The sequence below is a fragment of the Siphateles boraxobius genome, unplaced genomic scaffold (assembly GCF_051911475.1).
Source record: "Siphateles boraxobius isolate OS27281-9 unplaced genomic scaffold, OSU_SipBor_1 9, whole genome shotgun sequence".
NCBI classification, from domain to species: Eukaryota; Metazoa; Chordata; class Actinopteri; order Cypriniformes; family Leuciscidae; genus Siphateles; species Siphateles boraxobius.
This window is the reverse complement of record NW_027509219.1, coordinates 24,460,951-24,480,522: the sequence shown is the minus strand read 5'-3', so window position 1 is coordinate 24,480,522 and position 19,572 is coordinate 24,460,951. Positions and strand designations below refer to the sequence as shown.

The following is a 19,572-nucleotide window of genomic DNA, read 5'->3' as shown; positions in this document are numbered from 1 at the left end:
ATAAACAGGTCTTTCGATTGGAAATAAATATAGTACTTTGGTGTCTTAATCATTATATTTATTAATATTTTCATATAAAAGCAACAGAACTTAAATTACGTCCAGTTTATTATTTCCCCCGTATCAGAACAGACCTGCGACCCTCCAGTTCACATTAGTTTAAACCCCCCTCACTGTAAATCATCAACACGGTGCATGAGCGTGAATCCCGCGACGTCCGCCTATGATCTCGCAGGTGTCTCAGATCCACTACGAGAAGAGAACTGTCCGTTGCCGATTATTGGAGATGCCGGTGTTGTGCCGCCTACTCTCGCATACGGTACATTTCAGGCGAGGCTGAAATTTCTCGCATACGGTACATTTCTCGCATACGGTACATTTCAGACACTGTCAGAAAATTATTGCCGCCTATCTTTGGTTGCAAGACCGTGACAACGGCCGTCTCTGAAGCTCTCTCACTGTACAACGTAGGCTACTATGACTAGGACCACAAACCGCCTGGGACCGTTGACAGTCCAGTCGCACTTTATCACTTAGGTTTACAATTCACAAATTATGTATTTTGTTTAAAACATGTGTTTAGGCTACCTTGCACCGCCAAAATACATTCGCTTTCGCGCGACAGAAAATTAGCTAGGCTACTGACAAAATATTATTTAGTCGAACCAACCTGATAGCCAATAAAAAGAGCCAATAAAAAGTAATTAAATGAAGGACTTAAATACAAAATTCTATTTATTTTGACATCGTTCAAGCACCAGCGCCAGCGCGTCTCGAAAGTTTCCAAGGTGGAAGATTGACGTGACGTCTCAGACAGAACGGACTGCACGCTGTGTTAAAGGCGGGGCTCTAAACTTTTGACGTTACCATGACACTCGAAAACAACCTATTTAGAAACGGCAAAAACATGCCCATGAGCAGCAGGGTCGTACACAGTTTGGACGAATGCAGATGAAAACTCGTACTGGTGAGTTGTCAAGACACAATCATTGCAATCTACAGTATAAAAAAATGCTGGTGCCTATATGTTCTGCAAGTAACCTAGGTTTTAAAAAAGACAGATACATAGAAATTCAGTAAGGGTTGAATGCCAGTTTAATACTTCTCTCTGGACTTCAGGTTGAAATGAGGGGTTACCTCAAAACTCTAAACTGGGTATTTAAACTCCAGCCTAAAAGAACTACTATAGGAAGACACAAAGACTCTGACCTCTGTCTGCAGGTACTGTATTAAACTTTTTCTTTCCCAGGTGTGTCCACTTATGTCAGTTCACAGGTTATTCATTCAACATTTAATTATATATCCTGATGAGATGATGATCTGATAGTGGATATGACATTCTGACTCCTACGAGACACGTCACTAGAATATTTTTTTTAAGTGTGTATCATCTCATCTCCTCAGAATAGTGGGGTGGATGAGTGTCATGCCACTATTGACTGGTGTGAAGCGGACAGCTGCTATGTTATTCGTGACTTGAACTCTGCCCACGGGACCTACGTCAATGACTGCCGGATACACAATGCCACTGTGCGCCTCTCTCCGGGAGACCAGCTTCACTTTGGTTATGGAGGATCAACCTATGAGCTTTCCACTGACAGCGAGAAATCAGTAACATTTTTGATGTGTTTGAACGGATAAGAGAAATGACATTGTGTATTTTTGTTTATGTTTATGTGTCTTTTTATATCCGTTTTGTTTCAGTAGCATTTTATATAGACTTAAGTTCAAGTTAAAAGACACAGAAAATTCATTATCATAAATAAAACCTGTAATGTACTGATTCAAGTTTATATTAAATAATGATATAATAAACAACAATATAATATTTGTGTAATATACTTTTTTTGCCTTACTCCCAAACAGTTTCCTCTTCTGGCTGCCCAGTCTCCCATTCCCCAGGCCTGGGTACGAGCTCGGACCCCTTCTGTTTCACCCCACCCTCCCACCAGACCTCGTCCCATGAGCGCTGGGTCGAAACGGGGTCCAAATACACCTGATCGTAAAACCCAGTCCATCAGACCAGGTAGCAGTTAATGTCTTTTTCAGCACACAAGTGAAAAAATTAAGGGTTACCTAGTTTATTTCAAACTGAATAAATTTATTTTATTTATTTATTTACGCAGGAAGCTGGAGTGGTAATACAGGAAAAGGATGTTATATAAGAAGTAAGACACAACCTCACAATTCTCAAAGCATTAACTCCTTGCCAATGGAGGAGGTGAGTGTAACATCCTGTTAAAAAAAAACTTAGAAAGCCATCTCACAGGGCTAAAAGGCTTAAACAATACCCTGATAACTGTGATCTTTCTTAGGAGGAGAGGTTGCATTGGCCCGGAGAGGGACACTTTCGTGTGTCTGTGTGCTTTGAAGATGAGTCCCAAAGGAAGGATGATGTGATCATGGCCCTGAAGGAGGAAGTGTCAGCTCTGAAGCTCCAGCTGTCTCAGAAGAAGCAGGGTGATCCAGATGTCACACACAGACTTCGCTGCCTGGAGAGTGACATCAAAGAGAAGAAAGATCAGATACAGCTGCTAAAGGAGCAGGTGTCTGGTTTGTTACATTTCACTTTACATTATTTACTGTTTTGTGACTGTTTTATGTAATGGATGAAGCATCAGCCTCAGGAACAGGGGATTGTGACTTCAAGTCTCACCTATTTTGAAGGAGTTCAAGAATAGTACTAACTTAAATTATATCAGTCTTCTGTAACTAATTGCTAGCAGCAGATTCATAGTCATATACATATACAAAGGCTGCAGGTTGGATTTCATGATGCAACAAAAATAAAGTGCCCTTTTTCATGCCATTTGAGTAACAACTTAATTCATATGGCAGTACAGTAAAAATTTACATTGGGTAAATCTGGGATTAAGAGCCCCAATTATGCTACAAGAATGCAATCACAGAAAACTGCATGCATTGTCTCCATCTCAAAAAAGAAACCTCTTAGAAAGACAGCAATGACCCTGGTGGGACTTACAATCTCCAGTGCCATATGCTGATGTCTTATCTAGAAGGCCACTCGTCCATGAGAAAGCATCCACTCTGTTGCAAAAATGCCCATTATTGACTGTAATGTTTCAAGTTTCATTATTTATTTTTTTGTTTCAAGATTCAATTTAAGAGAGACACATTTATTTGATAAAGCTATTTATTCTCGCTCGAAAATCTTTCATGTGCTATTTAATAATTAACTGCCGTGCATTTTTGTAAGCTTTATCTCTTCAATGGATGTAGATGCTGGAACTTCAGGGACGTTCTGGAGAGATGCTCGGACAGGCTATTACAGAGAGAGATCAGAAGATACGTAGTCTATCAGAACAGATGAATAAACTGAGGAAAGAAAATAATTCCTCTACAGGTATGATGATGATATTATAGGGGTGATATGTGGGTCATTCATATTACTGTAATGTGAAAAGTTTCATGATATATTGTTTTTTATGATATGATTGATTATATTATAATATATTATTATTATTATATATCCATTTGTATAAAAGTACAAAGTATTTTTATTCTGCCCTTGATATACACACACTACTGTTCTATGCTGTTCTTTTGAGCTTTCTATTCATCAAAGAATCCTGAAAAAGTGTATCACAGTTTAAGCAGCAGAACTGTTTTCAACATTAATAATAATAAAAAAATGTGAGCACCAGATCATCATAATTGAAACATTTCTGAAAGATCATGTGACATTGAAGACTGGAGTAATGGCTGCTGAAAATTCAGCTTTGCCATCACAGAAATAAATTCAAATAAAAAAAGCAGTTATTTTCAATTTAAATAATATTTGATAATATTACTGTAGTTTTGATGTCAATTTTTGATTGAATAAATGCAGCCTTGGTGAGCATAAAGACTTCTTTCAAGTACTTCTTTTAAAAAATCTTAATGACCCCTAGCCTTTGGGCATTTGTGTAATATTAAGATACACTTGTTGTAGTGCAATTATCAATAACACAATTGTTACATACAGGGACCATCCTGTTAGATCTGAGCAGTTATTTACTCCGTGTTTTATTTAAATTTTTGATTCAGCATTGATTAGCAGTTTGCAGAGAGATGTGTCTGCTCGAGAGAAACAGGCTCTTAAACTAGCAGCTGAGGTGGACAAACTCAGACAAGATGTGAGACACAAAGAAGCCAAGCTCACAAGCATGATGGACAAGGTTCCTGCATCAGCACTTATGTTTTAAGTTTTAGTTAATGATGCTGTTTTTATGTTTTATCAAAAAAATAAAATAAAGGTTTCTCTTGTTTGGTGTGGTTTTAAAAGTTGAAAGACTCCCAGAAGCATCAGATTGAGATACTTGCCAGGAAGAGTGAGGCAGAATCCCTCAAAAAAGTGAGTTTTCGGTTTCACTCACACCCAGTCCTGATCTCCACACAGTGAGATTAGTGACTTTTCAGACCCCTGTAGCAACTTTTTTTTTAGCTAGCAACAAATCTAGCAACTTTTTGGATTGCTGGTTAACATGTAGTCAGTAACTATATCATAATCATTGTGTTGTCTGACAGAACATATGGAAATGAGAACAGCTTTATTGGACATTCAGCTATATATTATATTAAAATTACAGTATGTGGGCAAGGATTAGGAGAGAAAAAAGATGTAAACTGCCCGCAATTGGTGCATTATGTCATCTAGTGATATTTAACTATTTTAGAGCAGATTTTAGCACCTTTCCATTGAAAATATTTGGCAACACTGCTCCACAGACTGATGTCTTATCCATTAGGCCACTGGGCCAGGTGATGTCAGCCTATGAAATCTGATGTCATGAATGTTCATGTGTGATGTGCGCTGTAGGAACAGGCTTCTCTGCTGGCAGAGATGGACGGACTGAAGCAGTTTCATGAGCAGACGCAGCAAAGAGAACAGAGAGTTCTAACTGAACTCAAACACACACAGTCAAGGGTAAGTGAACTCAAGACAGGAACAGCAGTCTGTAAAGTGTCTATTACTCTAACTTATCTGAAATTTCTTCAAAGTTTGACAGTTTTCGTAACCAGATCGTCAAGACTGTGCATGTTTCTGACAAAGAATCAGATCAAAAGGTAAGAAAATATTTCAAGCTAATCAGAAGTTCAGGCTTATTTGTTCATTAATGATGTAATCAGGGACTCGACTTTCATCACATAAATGTCGACTTTAAAAATTCTGAAGTCGTTAAGCCTTACTACTATTACACTTAAAGTATATTTAAAAGTATACTTTTATACACTATAAAGTGAGTCGATTTAGTCCCAAGCAGTATTGAAACAGTACACTTACAAGTATACTTCTAGTACATTGATATTAGTATATTTACTACATAAAGTATACTTAATAAAATTATCTTGAAATGAAATATAGAAATAGAAAGAAGGATATAGTTGAGAAATGGATATAGTCGAGTAGACCACATTTATGATTTTACACTTTTATTCACATTTTTATTATAATTTATGATACATATATACTGTCATTATGTTGAAAAGAGTGGCCAGGATTTTAAAAAATGTGTCTGTGTTCCACGGGAGAAAGAAAGTTATGCAGATTTGGACAGTCATGAGGGTGAGAAAACTGGCAGAATTTTTTTGTTGTTGTGAAATTCTTTCTTTTTGTTTCGATTTTGGAGGTTTTGGACTGTTTATCAGAGCTAATGGAACAGATGGAGATGTACAAAACCAAAGTGCATGACTTTGAAATGAAATTCAAAGAGGAAGCTCACACGCAGAGTAAAATGTTGGATGAGACCCAGATATTTAGAGCCAGACTGCAAGAATGTCAGGTATTAGTAGGTGGAAACATTGATTATGCCAAGTAATATTGTACAGTATGTTTGCGTTACAGCAATACACAACATGTTGCACAGCTATATAAGATCTCTTTGCGTTTGTATACAGAGTCGAGTACAGGAAGCATGCATTGCAGACACAGTGAAGATGAAAATATCTGGGCTGCAGGACATGAATTTGAGTCCTGCGCTCAGCTGGGTTCAGGAGCATTCACTATTTTTACTGAACCTCCTGATCACAGTACTGCAAAATGCTGCTCATATGTTAAAGACAGCAGGGGTTGATGTCTCTTTGAAGACTGGAGGTAAGAAACAGAATGTTTAAGAAGATTCAAGCAGGACTATAACAAGCTAAGTGATGTTGAAATCCCTATAGTATTACAAAATATTAAATTGTTATTGAATATCAGTGCATTTTTTACAGAACCTTAGTCTGAAATATTGTTATCATTTGTTTTGTCTAGGAGTAACAGGTGCCTTACAGATTTTATGCCAGGACCACAAGGACATCCAATCAGAGCTCAGGAAACTAAAGGTATTGCAGTAAAATCAGTTAAAGAATCAGAAAACGAGCAATTTCATGTTTCATTAGAAACATGACTGTCTTTCTTTCCTGTGCTGAAGTCAGAGATGCTTCAGGAGACAGAGATGCATGGCAGAGATCTTCACAGGAAGCTGGAGTTCATGCAAAAGCAGTTTGAGCTGGAGAAACTTCAGGTGTTGCTGCCTCTCTCAAAAACACCAAATTTAGTCTCTGAGACATAGACCTATTGAGGGATGTTCTCAATTACTGTAGATTGTCATTTAGTTTTTTCAGTTATAATTAGAAGTGAAACTCATCTCAGTTCCAATGGAAGTTCATATATTGTTGAAAGTGTTTCAGAGAATTGACTCCAAGCTAATAGACTAGATTAATTTAATGAATTGAATTTACTATCAAATTTTGTTTCACTGAAGTTTCTCTTGACCTTTGACCTTTTAATGATGCAGGCAGCCGAGGGACACAGAGAGATGAAGAACACACTAATGCGACAGCTGGAAGAGGTTAAGGATGACCTTCAGTTAGTGAGACAAACTGAGGTGGGTTAAAATTAAGAATTGAATTTATTCCCTAATATGAAATAAAACTGACCTCAACTCTCAACATGTGCTGCATCGCTATATTCTGGTTTTTGAGTTTTTGAGAGTCTAGTTTCCCAAGTATTTATCCACATGTGTTAGTTCCCAACATATAGCCGTATTGGTTATTTGCTCCTACCTTTGACACATATTGAAGCCCATTTCCACCACATAAAAAATATCATAATGATATAAATATTGCTGCATCATAATAACAAATAACATAATTTATTTACTTTTTAAATTCATAATTATGTTTTTTATTTATTTATAATTTTGACTTTTTAATGTCATAATTCATAATTACGATTTACCAAAGCGTACGTTTTCTTATGTGATGGAAATGGGCTTTTATGTGACATAGAAAAAACTCCATGACTATAACTTTATTGTCTTCCAAGAGTGCCTTGCACAAGGAGATAGAGACACACAAGACTGAGTGGCAAACCAAATTTGAAGAAGCCAAGATACGAGAAGCTGAGTTGAAAGAAACACTGCGTGAATTCCATCTCAAAGAGGAGAGGAACAAGAAGATGAAGCAGTGTGAGGAAAGAGAGACGAAGGCCCTGCAGAGAAAAGCCGAAGAGGAGAGAGAGAAACACAGGGTCGAGGTAGAGGAGTACAGGGAGCAGGTGCGACAGCACGCATACACCATTGTTGCTATGGAAACACGAATAAACAAAGCCCAGCAGAGTGAGGAAAGATGGAGAGAGATTGAGGAGGAGAGGGACTCACTGAAGGACCAACTCAAAGGTGAGCACAGCCTCTGATTCATAAACACGACCGAAAAATATTAATAATTTCATTGAAACTCACTTAAAATAAATTAAAAACAAATAAACATTGTGATCATTATCTAAAATAAGCAAATTTGTTGCATTTGGACTGTACTGTTTGCCTTAACTCATGCTCACAGAAACATGTTTGTTTTACATTGGTTTGAAATGCTGCAGTTTTATGTGTTACACATAGAGGGCAGCTTCTCAAAAGCATTAGCTAATTAAAACTAATTTGTGTTACAGATTTGATGTGTCCTACATATGTGTTCATGATCTTGTTTACCCTTTTTGTACTTGTCTCACAGAGGCGCTCGATAGACTGGAGGGCTTTGAAAGCAACAGCACGTCTTTCACATCAGAAAAACAGGAAAATTCGGAACTGGATCCAACAATAAAATCCCTCCGGTATCACAGCATTACCCATCATACAAAAACTATGTTGTATATTATTATTATTATAAGTATTTAGCCATTAGGACTGCCCCGAAACCAGATGCAACAGCTCTGCGTAAGCTTGTAGCTAAGCGATTTATATATTGCACGTTACTTTGTAAACAGATTTCCTTCTCTGTCGTCACATTCACCGTGAGCAGAATAATATACATACAGTGTGCTCTTGTTAATGCATAATGCATGGCTTATTCATGCATTATTTATGAAACTCTTGCTCAATAACTAATTACACAGTCCATGCCTCTCTCTTTAAATCATTTCATAGATCAGGCACTGTTAAATTGTACCTGCAAATATGTCTCTTCTTGGTTTCAGTCAATATCCTAAAATCTTTTAAATTATTTAAAATTATAATGATAACCAAAGACCATGTATTCATCATTTATTGTTATTTATTTATAAAAGATCAGAAGTGTTTATTCTGTTAATGGAATTCTTATTTTTTTGTGGAATATTGCAGAAGTTATTATGAATGATTTATCCGTGCAAATCAGTATTATTATTTTTTAAATTCATGTGCCCCTGTAGTCTTTAATCAAAATAACTTCCCTCCCTCCTGCAACGACATCTCTTCTCTGATGATGTGTTTATCAGCGTGAGGGCGCGACAACCTGTCACTCTCTTACCATCTCAGCAATATAGCAAACCACAACGATCCAATCAAATCCCAATGGACAAAATCCTACTTTTTTTCGTGTTTGAGAGGCCATTTCACTCGGATATGCATCACAGTAGGGAAGAAAAGACTATAGCACTTTTGTCCGTTTCATGCCTACTTCAACCAATCTATACTTTATGCTATACTCATCATCATACTAAATCTACTGTTTTCAGAATATATTCTTGTATCGTTAATGCAGAATCTAATTTGTCCTGCAGGGCATCTCTGGTCTCATCCCAACAGGAAGTGGTCAGTCAGAGTCAGATCATCGATGCCTTAAGTCGTGACCTGGCCCAGGCTCATGCTCGGCTCTCTGACATGACAGGTCAGACACAAAGCAACACAAACGAGTACAACTGCATTCTGTTTGTCTTTATGTTTCTGACCGAGTGTCTGTGCAGGACAACTAAGTGAACAGCAGAAGTTGGAGTTGGAGAGTCATAAAGCTTTAGTTGTAGACCAGAAGATTCAACTGAGCATGCTCACACAGAAGCTTACCATGATGTCACAACTAGTGGAACAGAAAGATGAAGAAACAAGGAAGCTGGAAGAAAAACTGAGGTACGACCAAAAAAAATGACTCATACAATGGCCTTCAAACTTATCTTTGCATTATAAAACGATTTATCAAACAAAGTAGTATTGTTTTTTTTTTTTGAAGATGACTTGTCTGCTAAATGAATCCACAACATGTGAATGTGTTTCTGAGTAGATATTGTTCCATTTTTGTTAGACAAACTGAGGAGGACCTGAAAATTAAAGCAGCAGAATACAGAGTGATGGAGAACACAAGCCTTGTTCCACTTCAGACCTTAAGAAACACTAAAGTGAGATCTGCAACAAACTGGACAAACATTAATAAAACTGAAATGACCTATATTTAGACCATATTTTATGAAAAATCGAGACAAATTAAGATAAAGAAAAAAAATAAGCTCTGTTTGAATTTTTTCTGAATAGAATAATAATAGTATTTTGAAACATAGTGGCTGAATTAGTCACATTAAGGCACATAATATCCCTTTTATTAGCCTAAAAAACACATCTGTATATATGCATAACCATTCAAAGGTTTGCGGTCAGTAAGATTTAAAAAAAAGAAAAAAAAACGAAGAAAGAAATTAATGCTTTAATTCAACAAGGATGCATTAAATTGATCAAACATGACAGTAAAGACATCTTTAATGTTATAAAAAAATTATATTTTAATTATGTAACACTGAAAACTGGAGTTATGGCAGATGAAAATCCAGCTTTGCCTTTACATGAATAAATTACATTTTAAAATGTATTAAAATAGCGAACTGTTATTTTAAATTGTAGTAATATTTCACAATATTCCCCTTTTAATTAATTTTTAAAATTAAATAATTGCAGCCTTGGTGAGCACAGGAGACATATTTTAAAAATATTTAAAAATCTTACCGACCCCAAACTTTTGAATGGTAAGGTACATTCACCAAAAAAAAAAAAAGGAGAATAAGGGGTCACAAACACGGACTCACATAGATCAAACATGGACACTGCTAACTGTTATATGGATGTTGTTTTCTCAGGATGTGGCACTTATGACAGCTCCTAATGATGTCATCAATCAGGGGTCAAAACACAAAGGTCATCATGGTGAGGAAGCGATACTTCAACAGCAGGAAGGTTTGCGTGACATGAGGGAGCGAATCAGAGCTCTAGAACTGAAGTGGCCTAGCAGTATGTCTTGCAATCCTTTTTAACTAATGATCAAACTTTTGGATGTGGTGATCCTGATCTGATCTAATTTCTGGCATACAATAACCTAACATGATCAATTTTCTTCTGTGCGGTTTACAGAGCGTCTGAGCCAGCAGGGGGAGCCAGAGAAGCAGAGTTTTATGAAGAGATCTGCTGCTCAGAGAGGATCCATCAGTTCTGTGGTAGTAGCTTCACTTATTCCATATATTTTTATTTTGCACGAAACGTTCCATTCCATTCCATTCCATTGAAGCGAAGGTGCTCTTTGGATCATTCTCAAATCATGCTGGAGAAGGAGTTCATGTAGTTCAAGTGCTCCTGTCATTAAAGCAGAATAGGGACACATTCTGACATTTGTGTTCATTTTTGTGTGTTTTGAGTGTTTAAGTGTGCTTATTTTACACATGTAGAGTGCTTTTGCGTTCCCTGAAGCTTTGACCGAGGCAGCACGAGAGCGTACAGCCAGACTGGACATGTCTGATGCTCTGGAGCTCAGTGAGAGAACAGTGAGTGACACATGGCACATACAAATTTCAACTAAATTGTGTGAAAAGAGAATCTGTGGCCCTGAGATTGTGCTCTGTTTTGAGTTTGTGTTGGTAAATCATTATTTAAATCGTTATTTTTCGTCTTTTGTTTAGTACCTAGAGCTAGTGCAAGTTCTGCGTGAGGCTCTGGAGCTAAGTGATGGTGAGATGTCAGGTTGTGCTAGTTTAAAGCACATACCTCCTAATGAGAGACAGCACATAGTCTCTGTGAGACAAACAGACCGTGAGTTTGTGAGAACCCGCTTAGAAATACAGAACAGCCAGAGCCAACAGCAACAACTACTGCTGCAGGAGAACCAGAGAGAAATACACACACTCAGGTGCAAACAACAGAAAAACACACTCATTACAAATAATTCTCTCCCTCTCTTTCTCAGTGTATTTTTAATACATTTAGTAAAAGTTTAATTTCAAAATAAAATAAACTAATGTGTGTAATAAATGCTATATGTAAATTGCACTACCGTTCAAAATTTTGGGCTCATATTTTTTTTCTTCAAATAAATTACATTTAACATTTACGTTGATGCAATTAATACTTTTATTCAGTGAGGATGCATTACATTGATCAAAAGCTTTCTATTTTAAATGTATGTTGTTCTTCTGAGCTTTCTATTCATTAAAAACATATAGAAACGTTTCATGGTTTCCACAAAATTAAGTAGCTTATTAAAACGTATTTATTATTGATAATAGTAAATGTCTTTTTGAGTACCAAATCAGCATACTAGAATGATTTGACTGGAGTAATGGCAGCTGAAACTTAAAATTACATTTGTAAATATATTAAAAAAGATATTTTATATTATATTATATTAAAAAAACTGTAAATTAAAGTTTTTTTGCTCTGTTTTGTCCGTCTGTACTTTGTCTTTCTCTCAGAGAGAGACAGGTGCTGGGTTACGAGACACAGGCCGAGCTTGAGAGTGTGAAGGCAGAACTGGAGGTTCAGAGACAAGAGACAGACCAGCTTCGCCAGGCTCTACAGGAAAGCATCAACCAGCTGCAGAGAAACCAGCAGGAAAGCAGTGTAACCAACAGAAATAATAGGGTATCATAGTGAGAAAGTCTGACTGATGCTAACTCTGTGATAGAGAGAAAAAAATGAAACAAGTCAGAAAGTTGCTTTACACCGAACTTACATGTAGTTTGCTGATGATTACCTCAGAAAACAGTTCAGATTCTTTCCTAAGTTTGTAAAAACAAACAATCCAACAAATGCATTGCCGGTTAGAAAGTCTATGGTTGCCTATTTTGATGGAGAAGTCATACCTTAAAATAGACATTTTCAACATCTCAGACACACCATCTCTCTGTCTCTCTATAGAGAGCCACCTTTAAGTGGCTTCATAGCTTACCCAAGTGCCATCTATAATAAATGCTTTCTCTACAGGGCCTTAGTGCAGAGAGAACGGGCAGAATCAGTAGAAGAGTGGGCCATCACAACTGTATACCAAATGAAAACTATGAAAAGGTACACTCAAAGGCAACAGTGGATTAGAATCATTAACGTGATAAGTAGTGTGTGTGTGTGTGTTTGTTTGATCTTCAGAACATATGTACGGTCTAAATCCATGCTGTTTGCCACAGGCTGCCTTGGGCTTTACAAAGAAACTCCACACTGTGCAATTAATAGATTTTTAGCAGCACCAACAAATTTGTTCTTTCCCGAGCTCATAATCTCAGTGCTATAAATGGAGCATGAATCTGTCCCTGTTTGTTTGATGTTAGACCTATTAAAAAAAATGCAGAAAAAATACTAGAATACATCTATTTAATACTTTCGACTCCCACAATAATGTAATGCCTCTTCATTTGAGTTTCTTTGCAAATATTTACATACTATATGTATACTATATAGGGGCCTGTCCTTTCCCCTGATATATATCAGGCATATTGTGTAATTATGTGATTAAGATGTAATCATTATTTGACAGCCCTAGATTTTACTGTGTGTGTTCACAGGCCCCAGCAGTGAAGAAACGGATCTCACAGATGAAGCTGAAAAAGAGAGAGAGTGAGGCGAATAATCTGAATAAAGAAATGGGGCAGAAACGGCAGATCTGTTCAGTAGTGTCTGATTTGGCCAGTCCTCTGCAAGCCCCAGAGAGCTCCCAAATCCCCCTGCTCACTGAGGCCCACTGACATGGACACAACTTAAGACCACCTACAATTATGTATTGTGTATTATTCTCACTTGGGTACAGTGATCAACATTTTTAATATTAAATGATGTTATAATATTTCTTAATGGTGTCATTTGATTATAATATGTGTGTTTAAACCAGTTCGTTCACAAATACTTATTCATTCGTGAATGAAACAGTCTCTTTTGGAAGGCTGCACCCTCCAGAGGTGGAGGACATTTGAGGATGTTCCATTTCAGAAAAGTTGTGTAAATTACTGTAATTTTTTTTCTTACTTTGGAATGTAATGGTTACTTTGCAGAAATGAGGCAGCCTCAAGTTGACGTATGCGACCTCCTGAGTGCAGCCATCCAATTGAAAGACAAAGGCTCTCATTGTCTGAAATCGAATACTCTCTTGAGTAGGTATTTATTTTGTAATTACTCTGCAACTGCTAAAAAGTATGTTCTTTAAAGTATGAATATGTGTAGTATGAATACAATATGGACGTACTACATTCACCATATTGTAATTATCATGTGACCAACCAGTGTCATTTGCGTCCCTTCCCTGTCATTCACAAATCCTCTCTTGTGACCACATGGGATAGTAAATTGTCCATCGTAAGCACACTTCAGAATCTCACCGGAAATAGTAGGTCATCTACTTTTTGCCTACTCTTTTATGAGTACTTTGAATTCGGATATACTTCTTTTGTGACATACTTTTTTGCGCCTACTATATGGAGAGCTAAAGAGTCATTGATTCATTTACTCAAGTGATTCGTTCAAAAACACATTTACTGAATAAATGTGTTTATAAATTGCCCTTGATGTGCAACACAAGTCTCACGTGACTTTACCTCAACAGATCGGATAACTTGACTCCGCCTTTGAACGTCATCTGTGCGTTTTGAGGCGCAAGTAATTTATGATATAAAAAGAGCCAAAAAGGCCTCCCCAATTACAGCAACATCCATTTTTATTACAGTTATTTGTTGCTAATTTCCCAGGAAGTGATGTTCTTTAACACATGAGATGGAAACGGTGCTTTATTCGCAATTGTTTTATGCGGTATTCCAATTCTGTTAATTTGTTTGGGAGTTTGAACCATTTTAGTTGGAGCAAAAACAGACAAGGTTGTTCTTAAAATGTTAACTTATTCTTTTATAAATACAAACACTTAAGTCTATATGGACAAGCAGTTAAACCGTACAAAACATTACAAGATGATTATATATATTTGTCAAACTGTTTCCATTCCAGACACCAAATAGTGCAAAGCTGGTCTGCACTGCACCCACTTCAAGATTCCAGTGTAACAAACATGGGACAGTTTCATTAAATAATTTTTGATCAAATATATTTATACCTACATCACATTTGCGGCACTTAAAACTGTGGTGGTTTGGCATTATATCAGTAATGTCACTGGAAATTTGGCATTTCAATAAGTAACTCTCTGCGTATCTCACTTTAAAGACATATAATATCTAAGGTATTAAAAGACTAAGTTATTAAAAGCCCTCAAATGAAAGAGAGCAAAAATCTGGTGTTTAACAATAAACATGCCTTTGGATTTAACTTTCTGTGGGATAATTTCCCAACTGTTCTCAACTCATAGTCTCTTCTCTCTGAGGAAGAATTACCTTAGTACTTTTTGTTCCTCACATCTGTTCCTCATTTACAGAGCCATCTGACAACAGGGTAGAGATTCAGAAAAAATGGTGCTGTATTACGTTAATTAAATACACTCAGTGCTGTGTAGACAGGCATCAAGGGTAAGTCTCCTCTCATCGTTTTGTCTGAATTACTGTCACACAACTTGCTTGTTGTGGGAGGAGAATAGAAGAACATAATGGACAGTTCTCAATAAAGGAAGGCTCCTAGAAGTGATCATTAAATTTCATTATACAAGCAGATAGTTTCACATTAAACATCTGAAGTACCCAATTTGCATTATCTATATTTGTTGACTTTTTTCTTTGAATGTAGAATCATATTATTAGAAAAATACCTGTGGACCCACATCATATTTGAAATGATCCTCATCTCTCTCATTAGTGCTGATCACTATATGAAGTGGGTGGATGAATTCCAGCTGGCATCTGCTCCATTCAGCATGCTGGCTTCAATCCAGCACATTAGAGGATCAAGAGAGAAAAATCAGTCCAAATATTGAAATAGGGTCCAATCTTTTGTTCATGGTAATTCAAATAGTTCAAGCAATGCTGAGCTCCCCAAACTGTCTCCTTCTATTAGAGACTGCTTCCCTGTGGCAAAATGTTGGTATTGCATTATCAGATGGTATTAGAGTCCATCCTTCATGCTCATACTGCCAACAAAAAAGCCCACAAATATAACATAATTAATGGCATTTTTATATTATATTCATATTTGAAGTCATTTTCTTTTTAAAAGGAAGAAAAAAAGATATTTGGACATATTCTGGTGGTCAAATATATTGAGACTCCGCTAGGCCATCTTGATAAAAGACTTTAAACATCCATAAAAATGAAATGATCTTGAGACTATGGTTAACAGTAATTTTTAAAATGGCCTGAAAAATTAGATTAAAGGTAAAGAACCATTTTTCAAAAGCCACTTGTTTGATATTTAGTTTTGAATCCAGTGCAATACTTAATTTTTGAGACTCGCTTAAATGTCTAAGTAGTTTTTGGGGTCACTTTATATGTAAATGTGTCCCATGTTTTAATTATATTAATACAATATATATTACATAACTGTCAGGGTGGGTTAAGAACTGGACCAATAATGATATTGTTTAATGTGTAATCTGTTTCTGTCATTGTTATTTGTTGTGAGCTGTGTGTCTTTGTATGGGTGCTTTGTGTATACATACATTCATGTACATACAAAAATCAAAACTCTGATCTGATATTTTTATCTCATAGCCTTACAGACACTGACAGCATTCTACATCACAGACAGCCTATGCTGTGGAGACTATAAAGGCAGCTGAGTGCTGATGGATCATTTCTTCAAAAGCTATTCTATCATTCACAGATATCCGGCGCTCCCCTGAGAGAGATCTAAAAGTGTAGGCATTTTCCCATCCTCTCCCTTTATGAAAATGCTGATGATTTCATGAAGGAGAATGACAGAAGCACTCTGAGAGGGTCCATAAATAGCAGTGGGTAGTGAGGATGATGGGCCTAGCTAGAAGTAAAGATGGATTTCTTAATGACCAAAATAAATAGCCACTCAATCCATCCACAAACACACTTTGTCTTCACCTGAACCCCCCATGAAAGCCTGTCCGCCCTAAACAAATGTTCACTTCTGATGTAGTGTGCCATGCTCTAGATTTATTGTGTGGTGTGATGGAAGTCAGTCTGTCATGTGATAGACATTTCATTCCTGTTGGTGGCATCATAACAAAGACTGACACTCTATAAAGAAAATGTAATGTTATCTGTCCCATTTCATATTAGTTAAGTTAATGTCTTTTCCAGGACAACTTAAATATTTTCATCAGAATGATATAGCCTACTCTTTCTGCAGGTTCCCTTTCAGTCGATAACGTCGGACGTAGTCGACTGTCGACTGAATTGGGATCACGCTAGGGAGCCTATCATCTTCGATTACTATTGAACGAGCCAATGGAATTTGGCGTGCGTGATTTGCATCACACACTCCGCCCCCGCGGCGCGGGTATAAATACGGAAGTGGATGCACGCACTAGTTGCCTTTCGCTTCGGAGCCGTTCGTCTTTGATGTCTCTGAAGAGTGCTGTTGTATTCAACAAGCGAGTGTGTCGGTGTTCTTACGGGAAGACCTCTCCAGTGTTGGTGTTCTACAGCGTGGTGCAGCGGTGATCGCGAGCTTCTCAGCTCTCAACTGCTGTTTTAACAGCATCAAATTTCTATTGTTTGTTTGTGTGTTGACGGTTGGTTAGAGGGCGAGAAGTGAGTGCTTCACTGTTGGTTGAAAGACTATTCAGTGTTTGCCGCGGTCATTCCCTGTGTGCTCCGGCACTGGTGACGGTCCCATTTCCTAAAAGAGCAACACGGGTGTGAGTGCGTCTTTTTCAAGATGCCATTCCATCCGTGCGTTTCTGGGTGCGGTCTGGCACTATCCCCCTCTGACGGTCACGAAAGTTGTGTCGCATGTTTGGGCTTACAGCATGCCGAGGCAGCTTTCGTGGATGAGTCATGTTCTCACTGCGGGAACATGACCATCTCGGTGTTGAGATCTAGACTCGCCTTCGTCAAAAGCGTTGGTGCAGTCCCCACCTCTGGGCCCCGCCCTTGTTCTTCCTCTGGGTTACCTTCCCAGAGAAAGACTGGGGTGCCGCCCAAGCTGGGTGATCTGAGGATCACAGTGAGGGGTAATCCGCCCGGCCAGGCCCCGTGGGTCCCTCACTCCTCTTTCACACCGCAACCGGTGGAGCTCCCCATTGATCCCGCTGGTCCCTCTGTAATGGACAGGCCAGCCGTGTCATTTGGGGCCCCTCCAGGGGATACGATGTCAATCGCAGCATCGGAGGGGGAGCTGAACTCTGGAGATGACGACTCGGCTGCACTGTCTCCCTCCGGGAGACCAGTGTTGCCCGAGCCAGATCCAGAAATGTCAGCTATGCTGAAAAAGGCCGCCGAGGCGGTAGGGCTCGTGTGGAACCCTCCACCGTGTCCCGAGCCGTCTCGGTTGGATGATTGGTATATCGGGGCGGGCCGGTTCCTTTCTTTCCTGAAGTGCATGAGGAGCTTACGAGGGCATGGATGGCACCTTTCTCTGCCAGAAACCGCCTGAGTAGCTCCTCCCCCCTCACTACCCTTGATGGGGGAGCGGTGAAGGGTTACGAGGCTATCCCTCCGGTGGAGCGGGCCGTTGCGATGCAGTTATGCCCAACGGCGGCCGCTTCCTGGAGAGGTGATCCTCGTCACCCCTCTAAAGCCTGTAAGTTCTCGTCCGCTCTTACGGGCAAGGCTTACAAATCTTGTGGGCAAGCCGCTTCCTCCTTGCATGCCATGGCGAAGCGGACAAGGTTCGGTTCCTGGACTCTCCCATTTCCCAGGTTGGGTTGTTCGGCGACGCTGTGGAGAACTTTGCCCAACAGTTCTCTACAGCTCAGAAACAGACGGAGGCCAACCGGCACATCCTGCCTCGGAAGGACGCTGCTGCATTCACAAAAAAAAAAAAACCGCAGAGGTCAGATCCTCCGCCTGTTCGTCGCCGAGGGCGTCCGCCTGCAGCCGCCTCAGCTCCCGCCGGACCATCGCAGCAGCCTTCACCCAGGTTCCGGCGTGGAGCCGGCCGCGGAAGGGGCGCCCAGCCTGCTCCAGGCGCTGCCAAGCCAGGTGGTAAGCATCAGCGCAAAAGAAAACGCTGAACCTGGACGGGCTCTCAGGGATGGAGGAGTTGCTCGTGGAGTGGTCGCCGATCCACTCCCTCTGGCTGGTTGGAGGGCCGGCTGGAGTTTTTTGTTATGTGTGTGTCTGTTCCGCCGCTGGCCCCTATAAAAACGGGGTCAGCGGTACCCACATATTCAGAAAAAGAGCAAATTTTCTATTCCTGAGTGTCCCAAGTGGACCAGTCTGGCGGGTGTGACCCTGTAATAGCCTTACATCCCCCAGCATCCCTTGGTCGCCAGTAGGCAGCTTGGGGCGTTCGAGGACCCGGTCATCCGCCTTCTCACGTCCCCCTGCCGCTAGTGGAGACAGGTAAGTGTTGCACTGCAAACTAACACCACTATCTCTACTTTGCTGCCCCACCTCAGGCTCGGCTACCCCGCTCAAGTCAGTGATAATCATCACATTAGGTGTTGAGCAGACGTGCTCCTGAAAATTCAGTGATGTTCATCACACTGAGTGTGGAGCAGTGCTCCTGACTTGTGCGTGCTTATCTTATCCTGCTGGCGAAGGATTTGATATAGCCGCTCCTCCAGCCGTTACGAAGGCCAGTTGCAAACTCGTTCTTCGTGCTACTAGGTGGTGAGTCGTGACCATCTTGGCCCAAGATTGGTCTGCAGCTCCGACCTGAAAGACATGTGCTTCAGATCTCTACCTTCCGCACCGCAGGCCATCCTGTGTGTTGCGTCTAAGGGTGGAGTATCAGTACAGTGTCCTTCCCTCGAGTGCTCCAGAGCCCGTTGGGTCTTCAGGTCAACTGGAAGAGAGTAATCTCGCCCACGGGCTGAGTATCTCTTTTTCAGTTTTGGAGAGGGACTCGGTCTAACACGTCTCTCCAATGAGAATGTGTTCAGCTGGTGTTGAAGTGAGAAAGGGTCCCACTGAAAGAAATTTCAGAGGCTCCTGGGGTATATGGTAGTCGCAGCCTTTGGCTTCCTCCATATGTGACCGCTTCAGCGCTAGCTTCATGATCGAGTCCCGAGGTGACCGTGGCAGAG

The 19,572-nt window shown here is 39.5% G+C and overlaps 1 protein-coding gene across 7 annotated transcripts; it reads left to right on the top strand.

Annotated features, from left to right (window-relative positions):
• Positions 1-406: 406 nt before the first annotated feature.
• fhad1 (forkhead-associated (FHA) phosphopeptide binding domain 1) lies at positions 407-13,328 on the top strand. Of its 7 annotated transcripts, none has more exons than XM_077222997.1 (28): positions 407-967; positions 1,120-1,221; positions 1,405-1,611; positions 1,867-2,026; positions 2,127-2,221; positions 2,316-2,546; positions 3,241-3,364; positions 4,048-4,178; positions 4,286-4,354; positions 4,820-4,927; positions 5,002-5,067; positions 5,631-5,783; positions 5,899-6,094; positions 6,254-6,324; positions 6,414-6,506; positions 6,780-6,869; positions 7,310-7,661; positions 7,993-8,092; positions 9,020-9,126; positions 9,203-9,362; positions 9,535-9,628; positions 10,358-10,508; positions 10,629-10,711; positions 10,940-11,035; positions 11,171-11,397; positions 11,960-12,099; positions 12,472-12,551; positions 13,043-13,328. In XM_077222997.1, exons 2-28 carry the CDS (start codon positions 1,126-1,128, stop codon positions 13,220-13,222), a joined length of 3,660 nt encoding a protein of 1,219 aa, XP_077079112.1. In that variant the 5' UTR covers positions 407-967; positions 1,120-1,125; the 3' UTR covers positions 13,223-13,328. The 7 variants fall into 7 exon arrangements, 4 of the variants coding, with proteins under 4 accessions (XP_077079112.1, XP_077079111.1, XP_077079110.1 ...); XM_077222996.1 differs by having other exon boundaries at positions 11,960-12,107; positions 12,471-12,551; XM_077222995.1 differs by having other exon boundaries at positions 11,960-12,128; positions 12,471-12,551.
• Positions 13,329-19,572: the final 6,244 nt, after the last annotated feature.